The sequence below is a fragment of the Camelus bactrianus genome, chromosome 34 (assembly GCF_048773025.1).
Source record: "Camelus bactrianus isolate YW-2024 breed Bactrian camel chromosome 34, ASM4877302v1, whole genome shotgun sequence".
Taxonomy (NCBI): domain Eukaryota; kingdom Metazoa; phylum Chordata; class Mammalia; order Artiodactyla; family Camelidae; genus Camelus; species Camelus bactrianus.
Genome location: NC_133572.1, coordinates 6004136 through 6019723, shown reverse-complemented (window position 1 = coordinate 6019723; position 15588 = coordinate 6004136). Strand labels below are relative to the sequence as shown.

General features: G+C 41.5%; 2 protein-coding genes across 4 annotated transcripts in view; one reads left to right on the top strand and one right to left on the bottom strand.

Annotated features, from left to right (window-relative positions):
* The window catches only part of A2M (alpha-2-macroglobulin), a 45011-nt gene extending 32006 nt beyond the window's left edge, over positions 1-13005 (top strand). For both annotated transcript variants that reach the window (XM_074357241.1, XM_074357239.1), the window contains exons 20-36: positions 409-535; positions 869-990; positions 1347-1398; positions 1628-1711; positions 1992-2168; positions 2493-2580; positions 3594-3750; positions 4192-4266; positions 4695-4881; positions 6695-6918; positions 8316-8534; positions 8713-8840; positions 9737-9827; positions 10939-11007; positions 11894-11996; positions 12473-12514; positions 12864-13005. In XM_074357241.1, the coding sequence (XP_074213342.1) occupies positions 409-535; positions 869-990; positions 1347-1398; positions 1628-1711; positions 1992-2168; positions 2493-2580; positions 3594-3750; positions 4192-4266; positions 4695-4881; positions 6695-6918; positions 8316-8534; positions 8713-8840; positions 9737-9827; positions 10939-11007; positions 11894-11996; positions 12473-12514; positions 12864-12880 (1962 nt within the window). In that variant the 3' untranslated portion in view covers positions 12881-13005. The remainder of the gene's footprint in view (positions 1-408; positions 536-868; positions 991-1346; positions 1399-1627; positions 1712-1991; positions 2169-2492; positions 2581-3593; positions 3751-4191; positions 4267-4694; positions 4882-6694; positions 6919-8315; positions 8535-8712; positions 8841-9736; positions 9828-10938; positions 11008-11893; positions 11997-12472; positions 12515-12863) is intronic.
* The window catches only part of KLRG1 (killer cell lectin like receptor G1), a 130236-nt gene that overhangs the window by 71574 nt on the left and 43074 nt on the right, over positions 1-15588 (bottom strand). The window contains exon 6 of one of the 2 annotated variants that reach the window (XM_074357534.1): positions 14951-15103. In XM_074357534.1, the coding sequence (XP_074213635.1) occupies positions 14951-15103 (153 nt within the window). Of the gene's footprint in view, positions 1-14950; positions 15107-15588 lie in introns of both variants that reach the window. The other variant, XM_010946378.3, reaches the window with a different exon arrangement.

The window sequence follows — 15588 nt, the reverse complement described above, 5'->3', positions numbered from 1 at the left end:
GATTCCACGTCTTGTATTCTCCAAAGTTTCAACCTCTGCATTCCCGTTGAATGTGCATCTTATGTCTGCTGAAACCGCAACTGTGTATAAATCTGTACACTCTGCTGGGAGAGCTGAGGGTGTGGTCAGGATCCCAGGCCAAAGGAGAAGCACTCCCACAGACAACAATCCATCAGGATTTGTCCTCACCTCTGCTCCTACCTCACGGAGGAGCAGATTATCCCCAAATACTAATATTTAGACATCAGATCTACCTGTCAGGTTCTTGGTCTTCATTTGTATCATCTTCAGTATTAGGCAACCTGAAATCTAACCAACCGCCCGACACGCTTTGTTTCAAGCCGTTCTCCCTTTGGTCTCCCCTTTCCCTCTCATCTGTTTGTCTCTTTGTCCCATGTGTGGCTCCAGGTCAGCGTGCATCTAGAAGCTTCCCCGGAATTCCTAGCTGTCCCAGGGAAGAAGGAACAAGAGTCTCACTGCATCTGTGGGAATGGCCGGCAAACCGTGTCCTGGGCAGTAACCCCAAAGTCATTAGGTGAGAGAGTCTCCTAGAGACAGTTCTCCGCTCAAAGACTGTATACATCTCCGGGATCCTTATATCCAGGCAAAGACCGCCCCCAGATGGTAGAATTTTTTTCTTTTGTCTTTCATTCTAGGACATCTAAAAGGATATCCCCCCTTCCCTTACCTCCATCTCCACCTTGGGTTCTCAGTATCATTAACCTCTAGATTATGTTACTTCCATTCCTGCTCCTAGGGTTTTATAGAATAAAAAAAGGCCACAAAGCATTAAACATTTATAAATTTGGGGGAGGGGAGGCATGGAGGGAGAGAGATGGTGCTCACCTCTACTGGCCCCTTTTTTCAGGGAATGTGAAATTCAGCGTGAGTGCAGAGGCACTGGATTCTCGAGAGCTGTGTGGGACTGAGGCAGCTGTGGTCCCCGAACTCGGAAGGAAAGACACAATCATCAAGCCCCTGTTAGTTGAAGTAAGTAAGCCTGCCCATTTGATGGGTCACCATGAATCGAGAAAAACAATGGTGAATCCAGTTGGGGTTCCAACTTTTAGGTAAGAAGGGCTAAAGCCTACACGGTTATGGGATATTTCACAATATGATTCTCCGCGCCCCCCCCCGACTTAACTTTGTAAATTTCCCCTCACTCTCTCGGATCTATCAACCTGTCTCCTTAATATCACATCTAGTTAGAGAATTTGTTTATACATTTGAAAATCAGCTCCAATTCTTCTCTTCACCATCAAGAAACCTGCAGTTCCCCTGTCAACACACCTGTCCTGAAAGTCAGTCCGTTCTCTCTTCTAACTTTTCTTTCTTTCCACCTAAAGCCTGAAGGACTGGAGAAGGAAGCAACATTCAACTCCCTGCTTTGTCCAGCAGGTAAGACTCACCCATCGTCATTAAAAGGAAACGTTCTGGAAACCTCAGAATCCCATTCATATATGTTGAAGATATTTTTTTAAAGCTGGAACATTAGAAGAAGGATAACTTTTCAGAAGAAGTTTAGGTGCAAGGCATAGCTCTGGCTTCTGGGTCTTGAAGGCCTTCAGGGAGATATATTTTCCAACAGAAAGAATTTTCATTACAGCTGATTTGTTTCTATCTCTAGGTGACAAGGCGTCTGAACAATTATCTCTGAAGCTGCCACCGAATGTGGTAGAAGAATCTGCCCACGCCTCTGTCTCAGTATTGGGTGAGTCTCCAGTCCTCACGGACTACTGTACTATCCTGATAATGTCTACTATTGTTTTCCCATAAATACTTTCTCAGAATAACAACTATAATTTTAACTTCTTTCTTCTCTTCTTCTTTGGACTTGTTTACTGCTTCCAGTCATACCTCTGTCCCTGGAAGACTCACCCTTCCTAAAAGTCCTCATTTCTTTACCTCAGCTAATTTTTCATTTCTTCTTAATGATTCTGACAAGTTATCATCTATAAACTTTATGACTTGCCATCTCTCCCATTTCCTAGGAGATATTTTAGGCTCTGCCATGCGAAATACACAAAATCTCCTCCAAATGCCCTATGGCTGTGGAGAACAGAATATGGTCCTCTTTGCTCCTAACATCTATGTTCTGGATTATCTAAATGAAACACAGCAGCTGACTGAAGAAATCAAATCCAAGGCCATTCTCTACCTCAACATGGGTGAGTGACTGAATAAGTGAGTGAAAAATTCACAGTGTTCTTTTAATAATAGGTTCAATTCCATAATAGGCTTGAGTTACTTATCAATTCTCTGTTACATCAATTCATCATACTATGATGGTTACAATAATAAGAATACCATGACAGTTCATTTCAATGGAAACTATCCAGTGTCCAACCTCTGATAAAATGTTTAGCACTCAGAACCTTCTAACATATTATAGCAAAATTAGGAAATAGGACAAGATACCAAGGCATTTTAGTAATTTCTCTGGCCACAGAATGTACGATCTGCCATGTTGCTTCCTTAACCTTCCATTCCAGGTTACCAGAGGCAGCTGAACTACAAACACTCTGACGGTTCCTACAGCACCTTTGGGGAGAAGCATGGCCACAGTAAGGGCAATACCTGGTAAGGGAGAGACAGCTTTTTTGAGTTCCTATTTTTGTGTCAACTCCTTTACATATATTATCAAAATGATATTCCTGGTAACCCTACCAGATACGTATTACTAAACCTATAGTTGGTTATCCTAGATCAATACACCGAGACTAGCAAGGTAACAGGCAAAAAAGTGAGATTCCAATACATGTATGTTGACTTGTCCCCAAAACATCCTGCTAATAAGACAGCAAGGAATTCTTTCTGAAATAGCGAATTTTTTTCTAAAATAGCTCAAATGATTGTGAGTTTTTTCATGAGATAGCTAATGAACATATCATATAACTTCTAGATAAACCATGTTAACCTCAGCTTATATTATGCTTTTTAGATCATATTCATCTTGACTGAGAATAAATTCACTAATAGGGGGAAAGGAATGAGAAGGACGCAGTGAAATGAAACACTGGTTTGAAATCCCTAAGGCAAAGTAGTATTAGGAGTTCTTGCATGTAAGAGCTGTACACGAGAAGATTCTGCTACCTATAGAAGAAAATCAGTAAAGAAAGATTTAAAGCCTCACTCAAAAAAATCGGAAAAAAATAAGTAACATCAGAAGTACAGTTGACCCTTGAAAAACACGGGGCTTAGGAGTGCCGACCTCCCCCGGTAGAAAATCCACATGTCACTTTACAGCAGACCCTTTGTATCCCCTGTTGTGTATCCACGGATTCAACCAACTGGGGGTCACGTAATGTTGTAGTACATATTTAGTTAAAAAAAGAGAAGAAAAGAAAAAGAAAAAGAAAAAGAGAAGGAAAAAAAAATCCATGTGTAAGTGGACCCATGCAGTTCAGACCATGTTGTTCAACGGTCAACTGTACTAGATCTAACAGATTCGTCAAGTAAAGGTGACGAGAGCTCTAAGGACATAAGAATTCCCGTCAGAAGACTCACATCAATAGAAGAAGTGTCCTATGCAGCCTGTGGCTGTGAATTGGTTATAAAACCATTGTAACAACGTGAATATCGTCATCCCTTAGGCTCACAGCCTTTGTACTGAAGACTTTCGCCCAGGCTCGAGCCTACATCTTCGTTGATGAAGCACATATTACTGAAGCCCTCACCTGGCTCTCCCAAAAGCAGAGGGATGATGGCTGTTTCAGGAGCTCTGGGTCACTGCTCAACAATGCCATTAAGGTGAAGTGTTCCTGGAGCTAGTTTTGATTTGTCCATTATGATGTCTACAAGGATGAGGAGAGGAAGTAATAACATAAGAATTCCTTAAGGAAGGTATCAGAAAAAGAAAATGTGGAGAGGAGGGTATAGCTGAAGCAGTAGAGCGTATGCTTAGCATGCAGGAACAAGGTCCTGGGTTCAATCCCCAGTACATCCTCTGAAAATAAATAAATTAACAAACCTGATTACCTCCGCCTGCCAAAAAACAATTTTTTTAAAGAAAAATAAAACCCAAATAGCACCAAGAAAGTGGGGATGGAATTTAGGGTGACTGTGATATTTTGCCCCAGGGGATGAGTATGGGTAAGGACATATTCCATACCAGCAGAATACAAGGAGATGATTAAAAGCATTCTCGGAAGGGAGATTACTCAAATCTCCATCTCTCTCTCATACTTACAGGGTGGAGTGGACGATGAAGTGACCCTCTCTGTCTACATCACCATCGCCCTTCTGGAGATTCCTCTCCCTGTCACTGTACGTGCCCTTGCTGAAGAGTAGTTCTGGATGCAATGAGACTGCTGACCTGCTGTCTGAAACACTACCCCACTAACAGCCAAGTGTCAGTTGTCCCTCTGTGCAATGCCAGTGCCTCCCACATCAGCAGAGAATTCGGTCAATCCATTAAGAAAGATTTACACTTTCCCAGTGATGCCCTCCCCCGGCTATTTCTCGGCCAGGAGCCTTACCACCACTGCACACACACAAAGTGAATGCTAAAGATATATTCCTGCCTTATGAATGTGAGGGCAACAGATTTAAGAAATACTATTCCAGAAGAGTGTGGCTAGAGGGACAAATGCATGTGGAAAACGTCTTTACCTGTGTGCTGTGCTCTGTGAGTCGACCTGGGAGCACCAGCCTCCCTGTCACACAGCCCAACCCCCCCTGCTCTCCCTTCACAGCACGTCGTTGTCCGCAATGCCCTGTTCTGCCTGGAGTCAGCCTGGAAGTCAGCCAAGGAAGGAGCCCACGGCAGCCACGTCTACATCAAGGCACTGCTGGCCTATGCATTTGCCCGGGCGGGTGACCAGGAAAAGCGGAGAGAAGTTCTCAAGTCACTTCACGAGGAGGCTGTGAATGTGAAGGAGGGTAAGCACACCCCAGATCCTTCTCCCATCCCACCTTCTCTGCTGCAAGCACTCCACTGCAGGAATCCTCACGAGACCTCTCAGCATCCTTTCCCCTCTCTTCTTTTGTCTGTAACATTATAGAATCTAAGATTTGGAACTCAAGTCACAAGTCCAAGGTGAGAGGCGGTACACTGTAATAGGGAGACGCTCGGCCTCTGAAGGCTGGCTCCAAAACACAGTCCCCACGTGACCTCGGCCAAGTCCCTTCACTTGTCTGTTTCAGCTTCTTCATCAGTAAAATGGGAATAATAACAGCATTTATCTCAAAGTAAATAGTATTTACCTCACAGGATTAAATGAGTTAATACATGGAAAGCACTTAACAGAGAATACGGCACGGAGCATGTGCTATAAAAGTATTAGCTGTTAAGATTAAGATATCAGTTCTTACTATATACCCAACCCTTATATCATATTATCTTAAACATAAGAAAAGATTGAAGAAAGTAACCCCATGAATAAATTCTCGTATTTTATGCTCATTTCGCAAGACTGGTGATGTTGACAGATCTTTTCATTATGTACACAGCACTTCTACGGATACAGTGGTCTATATGAGGGGTTGAAGAAACAGAAAAGAAAACGCAAATAATAATAAGATAGCCAATAAAACATATTCCCCCTTGACAGTGTCATTCATTGTTTATTCTTAAAAATGTTGGGAAATATCTCAGGCATACAAAAAGGCACGGAGAATAATTAGCAAGCACCTTCAACACCTCCCTTCCAGCTTAAGAAAAAAATATCACCAGTGCTGGAAAAATTCCCACCCACAAGGGAACTCATTGTCCTGAATCTGTCATTACAACCTCCATGGATTTCTGTATCTTTTTACTACAAATGGATCCCTAAATCATATTCAGAATGTTTACACTTTTCATCTTCAGATCAGAAGCCTCATCCTTCTGAGGATTTCTGCTTGTTTCCTTGTCTGTTTGCTTTTCGGTTTTTTTTTTAAGTTCAGCCTCAGGCTGGTAAGAGTCCCATGCATGGGTACCTGTAGCTCCCGCTCATTAGCTGTCAGTCATACCTGCTGCGGAACGCGTTACAGCACGTAAAAGGGTCGCAGCTTATATCGGGAGTCTCTCCTCATGGGTATTTTCTTGTTTCTTATTTGGTGCTGCTGCAAACCATGCTGCAGTGACTGTTCATGTAAATATTCACATACGTGTCTCCTTGCGGTGTGTGTGAGTTTCTCTAACTCGCACTTAGACAAGCGTAACTGCTGACGGGTGGACCCAGCGCGTCTCCCGCTTTGCCAGACTGCTCTCCAAAGGGTCGTTCCCCTCCCACAGCAGCGTTAATCGGTCCCCGAGATTTCACAGCCTGTCAGCCTTTGATATTTTGATGATGATTGTATTTTTTTTTTAGTGATCTAATGAGTGTAAACTGCATGATCCCATGTGATCTGTAATCCTCATAAGCAACCTCAAAGGACAGGCTTTCTAGACAATTTAACAGACCCTGGAAAAGGCCTGGATGACATCACAAATCGGGAATTAACCACGGCCAGTCAGACAACTTGCTCTGCTCTTTCTCTCATCCGCCAACACAACATCCTTTTGAAAACTTAGGCCTGACTCGAGCAGCATCACTCACCCCAGCCCAGCTGAAACAAAGCACGTTCAGCTTTCCACAGAAGGCAGAGCAGCGCGGAAAGGTTTGAGATGATAATTAGAAAAAGGCAACCCTCCCCTCAGCTCCGGCTGGCATACTTTCCCCTGAAATTAAATATGAGTGTGTAGTCATTTTCATTGTTTCCTCCCCTCCAGATAATTCCACCCACTGGACACGACCTCAGAGGCCCGGAGTGTCCCGGGGGCACTTTCACCGGCCCCGGGCCCCCTCTGCCGAGGTGGAGATGACGGCCTACGTGCTGCTGGCTCACCTGACGGCCCAGCCCGCCCCGACCCAGGAGGACCTGGCCTCTGCCACGCGCATCGTGAGGTGGATCACAAAGCAGCAGAACTCCCAGGGCGGCTTCTCCTCCACCCAGGTCTGCAGTTAACCAGAACCTTCTGCTTCACCTTCAGGTAGCAAAAGGTTTGAACAGGATACAAACACATGTGAAAAGGAAAAATGAAGATGAGAATAACTTGAAATGAGGACAATGCTATCAGTGTTCGAGGATGGTGAGAAATGAGGAAAAATGAAAGTCAAAGAGGGCTGAAAAGAAAATGCCTTGAATTCTGCTGCCGCCCGCATGTTATTATCATGGGCTCCTGTTTCCAGTAACCACTTTGCACCCCTAAAGCAATAGTGGGACACCACTAACCCTACACACAATGGCAGAATGAATTTAAAAATCCAACATTTTCTGGAAGTTCTAAGAGACCTTTCAGATTGTTCCCAGAAACACTATTCAAACCCAATAATCTCTCCCTGCAAATCTGTCCATTTCTAGGCACGTGTTTACTGGCTTCTTTTAAAGCTGACACATTTCATGCTTCCTCTACCAGCCTCTTAATATATAAACATTTGTTCGTCAGGAGCGTAAAGAACTATCTTTCTTCATCCAACTTCCTGAGCCTAACAACTATATAGTCTCACATCTAAAAAAATCCTCCAATATAGACAGAGCGGGAAGTTTCACCTCCAGAGAATTTAGAGGTTAGCATATGCATCCTAAAAGAGAATATGGCAACATGGAATCCCATCCTTTTTCCATTGTATTGAATCTCTTATTTTTCCATAGGAAGAGAGAAAATAATCATTTTGTTAAAACAGTCGTCATTTGCTTCTGAGAAAACTATCATTTAAAGGATGTCAGGTTCAGTGTTGATGAGAATGGAGAATGTGACATGCCAGGGAGAGATCCAAGCTTCCAATAAAAAAGAGACAGCCAAATAAAAATGTCAATAGGTCAAGAATATAATCATAATTACTCATCCTGCATTTCTCTGGAGAAACTGAAGCATGACCTTGATCATGGCTGCAAAGGATCCCGGGTTCTCTCAGGACTCTGACCTCAGCAGCAGAGCAGAGTTTAGTCTGGAGGGAGAGCCAGACTGAACTTTGGTTGGTTGGTGCCAGGTATGACCACAGTTGTCAAGAAAGACATCTTAGGCAAACAACTAGGGCTAAAAACTAATTCCCATTCATACATGTTCTCCACACTACATATCCCACATATATTTATAGAGCGAAAAGGATTGATTTTTCTGAGAAATAAAATCAATTTCTAGGGCACATAGTCCTTGACAGATAAGTGAAGGTTATGGTTCCGTCACCTAGGTAAGGATTATTAACAGTCTCGATATTAGAACTCCAGTACTTCCAAAGTCAGGGCAAAAGGAAACAGAAAATCAAAACCCCTTCTGTGGCAGCCAACATGGGCCTTTGGGTCGTCAAAGGGTCACCATGCCTAGGTGGGCCCTCACCCGTCTCTTCCAGGACACGGTGGTGGCCCTCCACGCCTTGTCCAGATACGGGGCAGCCACTTTCGCCAGGACTGGGAAGGCCGTACAGGTGACCATCCAGTCTTCGGGGACATTTTCCACAGAATTCCAAGTGAACAACAGCAACCTCCTGTTACTACAGCAGACTTCACTGCCAGAGGTGCCTGGAGAGTACAATGTGACGGCAACAGGACAAGGGTGTGTTTACCTCCAGGTGAGAGTCTGGGGCGGATGGGACAGGGGGCCTGGAGTAACCATCCTCACTGAAAAGGCCTAACTTGGCCTAACTGATTTGCTGGGACAAATCAGAAAGAGTTGAGGAAGTTGGGAGGAGTCCTGGAGAAGGGTTTTCCCCCTTCTAAACTCAGATTTTTGCCTTTGATGTTCCACAGACATCTTTGAAATACAATATTCTCCTGAAAAAGGAAGAGTTCCCATTTGCTCTGGAGGTGCAGACTCTGCCCCAAACTTGTGATGGACCCAAAGCCCACACGAGCTTCCAGATCTCACTGAATGTCAGGTAAGTCCTCTGACCGTATCGTTGAATTCTGGGTATAACGACCAGTCTGCTTACTGGAAGGCCTCAGTAAGCAGAGCAGCGTGACAGGAAATATTTGTTCTATATTTCCTGAAAAAGCAATGTGTTCTCATGTCGACACAGAACCTCTCAGTGGTGGGGTTTACAGTGTACAGCCCCTGACTCCAGGATCTATTACTGTCTGACCTCACTATTTACAGGTTATTCATACCCCTCAGCAATAATTAAATAAAGAATATTATGCCTTGCCTGAATTCCTGATTTTATTCTAATGTAGTGATTCATCCTGATTTCCTTCTATTGTAATGAAATTCTATATTATTTTTGCTCTATTTGGGACAGAGATGGAGACTTCTTGAAAAGTGTGAACAGAAGGAAGTAGTGACTCCCTAGTACTGGCAATAAATAAATCTCAGATTATATATGAAATAATCAAGTTGGGGAAAAACACATACATAGGCAGCAATACTCAAACAGCTACAGGGCTTCTTGTATCTGCCCGCGAGAATATGATAACCTGGAAGGCGGTACTCTTCAGGGAAAAAGAGAAAGTACACGTAACAAGTGACTGGGACCGACTTAGCGGTCTCAAGCCCAGGTGTGCTTCACATATAGAGCTTTCTTGAAACACAGATCCTCCGAGTTCACACACATGAAATTCTGACTTATCAGGTCCAAAGGAGGACCTGGTCTCTGTGGCTTCAACAGGCTCGCCTGAAGATTCTAATTCACAGCCAGTTTTCTGAGCTACTCGAGTAAGAAATTTAGGAAGACGTCCATGTCCCTTTCAGGGCTCTTGAGTGCTTATATTGGACACAGAAAAAGAGAACAATTAATAACACAAAAATTCCTTCTTTCTTTCTTCTCTGCATCTCTAGTTACACTGGAAGCCGTCCTGCCTCCAACATGGCAATTGCTGATGTGAAGATGGTATCTGGTTTTATTCCCCTGAAACCAACAGTGAAAATGGTACGTTTCTTATAAGCCCAGGAGACCCTATTTTAATGTGTTATGTATCTCTAGACTGACAATATTAATATGAGAACACCATTAAATCAACCTCTATCAAAGACTTATTACTTTCTCCAAACTCAGAAATATAATTTAGTATGTTTGCATGGGGGCTTGTTGGTTGGTTGGTTTTCTCATTAAATTTTGTTTTAATGGGTCTCAAAATTCTGTGTTGGAGTTTCAGTCATGTTTTCGTTAAGATACTCATTAAAAAATACTAATTTTAAAAACTAACAACTCAAAACTGCCACATACGGAGACATGTATGATCCAGAAAACATGTTCCTTTCCCTCGGGTTTTATGATGCATTGTTACCGCTCACCAACCTTTCACTACCAAACTGCGGTGGTTGCTTCAGATGGTTTTGAGACTGTCCTTCCACCACTGAGGGACCTGGGGTGGCAGGTATTAGGGATCATGTTCATTCAGCCTTCTGAGCTTTCTGGGCAGATCTGGTGACCTCGCCAGCTCCACCTGCTTCTTGTTCATGGCTTTGGTGACACCCACAGCAATCGTCTGGCTCATGTCATAAATCGCACTCTGCCAGGAGCCATGTGTACTACGGAAAAGCTGGCAGCAGGCTCCTGCTTTAATGGCGCTTAGATACTTCAGAAGATAAAGCATATGCACATGAATCAGTGCAAAAAAATATGAAAAAGATTGATTGACATAAACTATAAATATTAAGAAGTACAGAGAAAACTGAAATTGCTATATATTTTGAGAAAGCAAAAAAAGTAAAAAACAAAAACAAAAACAAAAACCTCCTTCATGAAGGAACGGAAGATGAATTGAACCTTGAAATATGGGTAATTTCCAAGTTTCGGATATTTAGTTCCCTTTCCTTCAAATAAATCTCCTTTACACGTGGGTCCTGTGTCATAACTAATACTAAACCTTGCATCCCAATTACCTTTCATTTCTAATTTTGCCACATTATTGTCTTTGCTTATAAAAAGCATTTGAAGAAATGTTACCCTCAGGCTTAATAAACATTCTTCTTTCCTCTGGTTTCCCCCAGGGTTTTCATCTGTTTATTAACATTTATGATGTCTTAATTTTCTTCAGCTTGAAAGATCTAACCACGTGAGCAGGACAGAAGTCAGCAACAACCATGTCTTGATTTACCTGGATAAGGTGAGAGCCCTGCCGTTCTGGTTGCAAAAAAATGTAGACAGTGATGCCTCTACAGAAGCTACCTGGGAAGTGAATGAAGGCATTTTGGAGACATCACTTCCATGCTAAAAATCTGGGAATTGTAATATTAGTTCCAGTGAATATTCGCCTCTTCTTCTCTATTTACTTTTCATCTGGGACTATGGGAAGAAATGGCTTGTTATAAATATTGGAATATGAGTATTTCTAGGACTCCATAAGCAAGAAGTTCCCCACAAAATGTGCTTACTATGTGCGTAAGTTATTTTGAAGATAGTAATATAAGAAAGTAACCATTGGGATTAGTCAATTATTATTTCAACATTACATCAATGAGACAAAAGGGGACCTTACTATCAATCTCATCAAGGACTTTGGCGTAAAATAACAAGATCAGTCCACCAATAAACCAATGTGATTTCACAGCTGTGTGTTGTTGCATAGTTTATTCATTACTATACTGATGAATATTATAGTTTGCAAATTTTGTAAAACAAGGCGGCAGTGATCAACTGTTGATATTCCTTTTTGAGTCAACATAAATATTTCTATAAGACAGAGAAGTAAAACTGTACCAAATCTCCAATATTTAAAAATGAACATAATTATTTAAACAATAAAAAGCATACATCATTCGCCCCCTGTGAACAGAGCCCTGTGCTCACATTGATGGGAGTATATGAATAGTTTTAGTTATTTAAGAAACAATTTGGGGAAGTTTCCATCTGCTCTGAGAGCTTTTGGCCCAATTTAAGGCTCCTGTTAGTTGACAAAAAGTTTTTCCCAAGATAGATGAGTACTTATACTCATTCAAAGAAGAGAGAAGAAACGTCCCTGGAGGGTCATTTAACTGCCTTTTGCTTTCTAGGTGACAAATCAGACCGTGAGCTTGTCCTTCACGGTTCTGCAAGACGTCCCAGTAAGAGATCTGAAACCAGCCATAGTGAAAGTCTATGATTACTACGAGACAGGTGAGTGAGAGCAACTTTCACACAGAAATTAAATTCCTGATCACAGAAATTTAGATTTGAGAAATGTGTTCGGGCAATTCATTACTCTGATTGCTCTTATCACTTCATTTTGTGTCCATCAAAGTCTGAGTCTCCTGTCTTTATCTTCTGTACACACATTGTAAAAATAACCTATAGGATAAATATACCAACTACTAATACAAAGCACCTTTTCTTCAGATAAAATCAACTGTAGGACAATATGAAATTTAAGCAAGCATAACATCTGAACTGCTACCCTTCAGGAGTTTAGGGTAAAGCAAAGCATAACATACAGTATCTGAAAAGTTAATAACATAAGGCAGAAAGCAATACATCAAATGAATGATGCTCATACAACACAACTCCTCCCACAATAAAGATTCTTCCACTGACCTGTATCCCGTAGATGTTTGCTTTCCCTCTCACTTGACCTGACAATTTTTGTTTTTATTCAGATGAGTTTGCAGTTGCTGAGTACAACGCTCCTTGCAGCAAAGGTAAGCAAAGCAATTCACACTCCTTCCAAATGGAGTCAGAACCCCTTTGGCTTGTCCCCCAAATCCCCTGCATAAAATTCTGGCTAAATATTTTTCTCAGACTTCATACTGCTCACAGTGCAAGTTATTACAGAAAAAATGCACTTATTGGGAAAGGGCCACTGATGGTCAAACTTCAGACAGCTCATAAAATTGCATTTTGGATAATTTTAAGTAACGGATCTCATTTCCCACGTATATACTAGTTGGATTTCCTCAGGCACTATGCTACCTGGATCCAAGAGAAGGAATATTCACTGCTCAGGAAACCCAAGTACATCTTAATTTTCTCTTCTTTCCACTATCACAGATCCTGGAAATGCTTAAAGACCACATCAATGAAAACTGCTTTGCTAGAGTCCCTGTTCCACCAACTCAGGTCCCCATGGAACAAAAGAGTCTTTGAATCTCTGCAGGCTTGATGAATAAACCTTTGTTTCTGGTCAGCTCTATCACTGTTTCCTCATTTATTCCATAAACATTTATTACACTTCCACATGAGTCCCAGTAGAATGCTAAGGAAAAAATTCATAGCGATCAAGAGCTGAGGGGCTTTGGGCTTCAGAAATTGAAAAACGTTACAGAGATGCTGGTCTGAGCAGGCTTCACATAGGGGTTACAGGGAAAATAAGAATGTATTGGATTATGTACTAGGAGCGTGTAAACTTGTTTGGTAACAGGTATATTCTAAGAAAAAGCCAAAGAGTGCATTTAGGAGAAAATAAATGGCTGACTTGATAAGGAAAGACTTTCCACTTCAAAGGGAAGTAATGAGATAGACAGTTGGGCATGCCACATTGGGAGGCAGCATAATTAACAGGGACTTGATTTGAATTGGAAGTTATGAGTCCTCAGAACCAAATCTGCCATTGACTGATACGAGTGATCAATCAGTTAACCTTGGGTTTCAGATTCAGTAAAGGATGGCAGATTGAAAATACTGAAGAGGTGACACAAGTCGCAGTGAGTTTTTCTAGAAGAAAGGATATATAGTATTCAAAGCACAAATACACTGGAGTATCTTTTTTTCTGAAACTCTGAGCCAGAACTAAAGGATGGATATAAACTCAAGGAGGTATTCGGATGCATTAAGTATTAAAATTATCCATTACATAGATGGAGGGGCAGAAGCTTTGGGAGTCTGAAGAGAAGATTCCTGGGGAAGTCCCAGGAGTTCTAGTCTTCATTTGATTTAGTCTGACAGAAGCCTGGGTGCTGCAAACTAAGAATTCCAAAGGACAGTGAAGTTCAAGCATCCTTAGCTCTGTCTCCAGGATAGACAAAAATAAAAGGTAAAAGTTATCACCTTCATACTAGGTTCTACTCTAAGCACTTCACAGGTATTAATATATCAACCCTACAAAATAGGGACAATGATAACAAATGAAGAAACTGAGGCACACAGTGGTGTAACCTGCCCAAAGTTACTCAGCCAATAAACGGCTGAACCAGAATTCAGTACCAAGAAGTCTGGTTTCCAAGTCCACGTTCATAACCACAAACCACGCTGTGACAGGAAAAGTACGTGGAGACATGACAGTGAAGGAGATAGAAATGTTCAGGGGTCAGTTCATATGGTGTTTTATATTTTATTTGTATTCTATTTTTTAAAATAATAAGGTGCTGTGTGCTTGCATGTCCTCATATGTGCCTCTCCGCTGACCTCATCTTTCCCCACCTTGAATCAGTTGGTCAGAGGCGTCCATTTGCCTCAGGGAAATTGAGAGGTTATGGCAGGAATTCAAAGAGAAAGAAATAGAATACTTGACCTACCTTGCCAAAATAAATGACTTCTAAATTTATTTTGACTCCCCTGATAAATCACAATTCTGGCAGATTAGAATATAACAATTTACCCCATGAAAGAGGTCACAAGAATTCAGAATATGTTAGGAAACAGCTAAACAACAGCAAAACATGTGACTGGAAACAGAACGAGGAAGTACTCTGTATATCAACATAGAAATATCCCCGGGATTACATTGTTCAGAGAAAACAGTAGAGCAAAGAACAGGATACATATTACAGACTCTTTTATATAATAAGGGGGTTGGGGAGGAAATAATATGCCTGTATTTTTTGCTCTTACATAAAATAATACTGGAAGGAGACCCTTTAGAAAAAAAAAAAACAGCTATTAAAGTGTTTACCTACCTAGAGGAACAGGGAAAAGTAACTGGAAGTTTTCAAGGATGGGAAGGAGACCATTTAGCGAATACTATTTAAAATTATTTGACTATTGAACCATATGAACATATTTACTATTCTGAGGATTAAACTAAAATCCAATGAATAAGAAGCTTAAGACTAAGAAGAAATACTGAACTCAGTATCTGGCAATCTGTACAAGGAGAAAGAATATACTTACTCTATCAAGTAGCATTAAAGGTATCTTACCTCATAATCATCATTTGATCCTAAAGCCCGAATACTCTTTATATCTCGTTTTATGAAATGCATTTTCCTGCTTCTGCATCCCTTTTTCCTCCTCTTTTTTGATTTCTTCTCCTCCTTTCCCCAAATGTTTCTCTCTTTCTCCTCAGCCTTTGTCTGCTAAAGAAGACAAGAAATACACTCTTTAAAATCTGATGGCACGTGTTCACCCTGATCCATTAAATATTCTTTCTTTCCATTAAATATTCTTACATCAAAAACCTAACACCTTTATTCCAGGAGGTAATGGTAGACTTTCAATTATTCACATTAAGTAAGTAACAATAATAATATTAATCGCCAATATACTAAGACTTGGAGAGGCTAAGACATTTTCCCAAGGCCTAACAGTCTTGTTATGAAGCCTGTAATTTATTTTAAATCATTTAGCATGGACAGCACAGCACTGTCAGGCATGTTTATTAGAAGTTAGTACTCTGGAATGGGGCCTGTGCATCAGGATGTTAAATGCTTCTCGGGTGCGTCTAAGGCACAGCCAAGGTAGCAAGCGCTGCTTCAAGCCCGTTCTCAAAGAGTGATCTCCAGACAAGCAGCGTCAGCATCACCAGGGAATTTGACCAAAATGCTCATCTTAGGGCCCC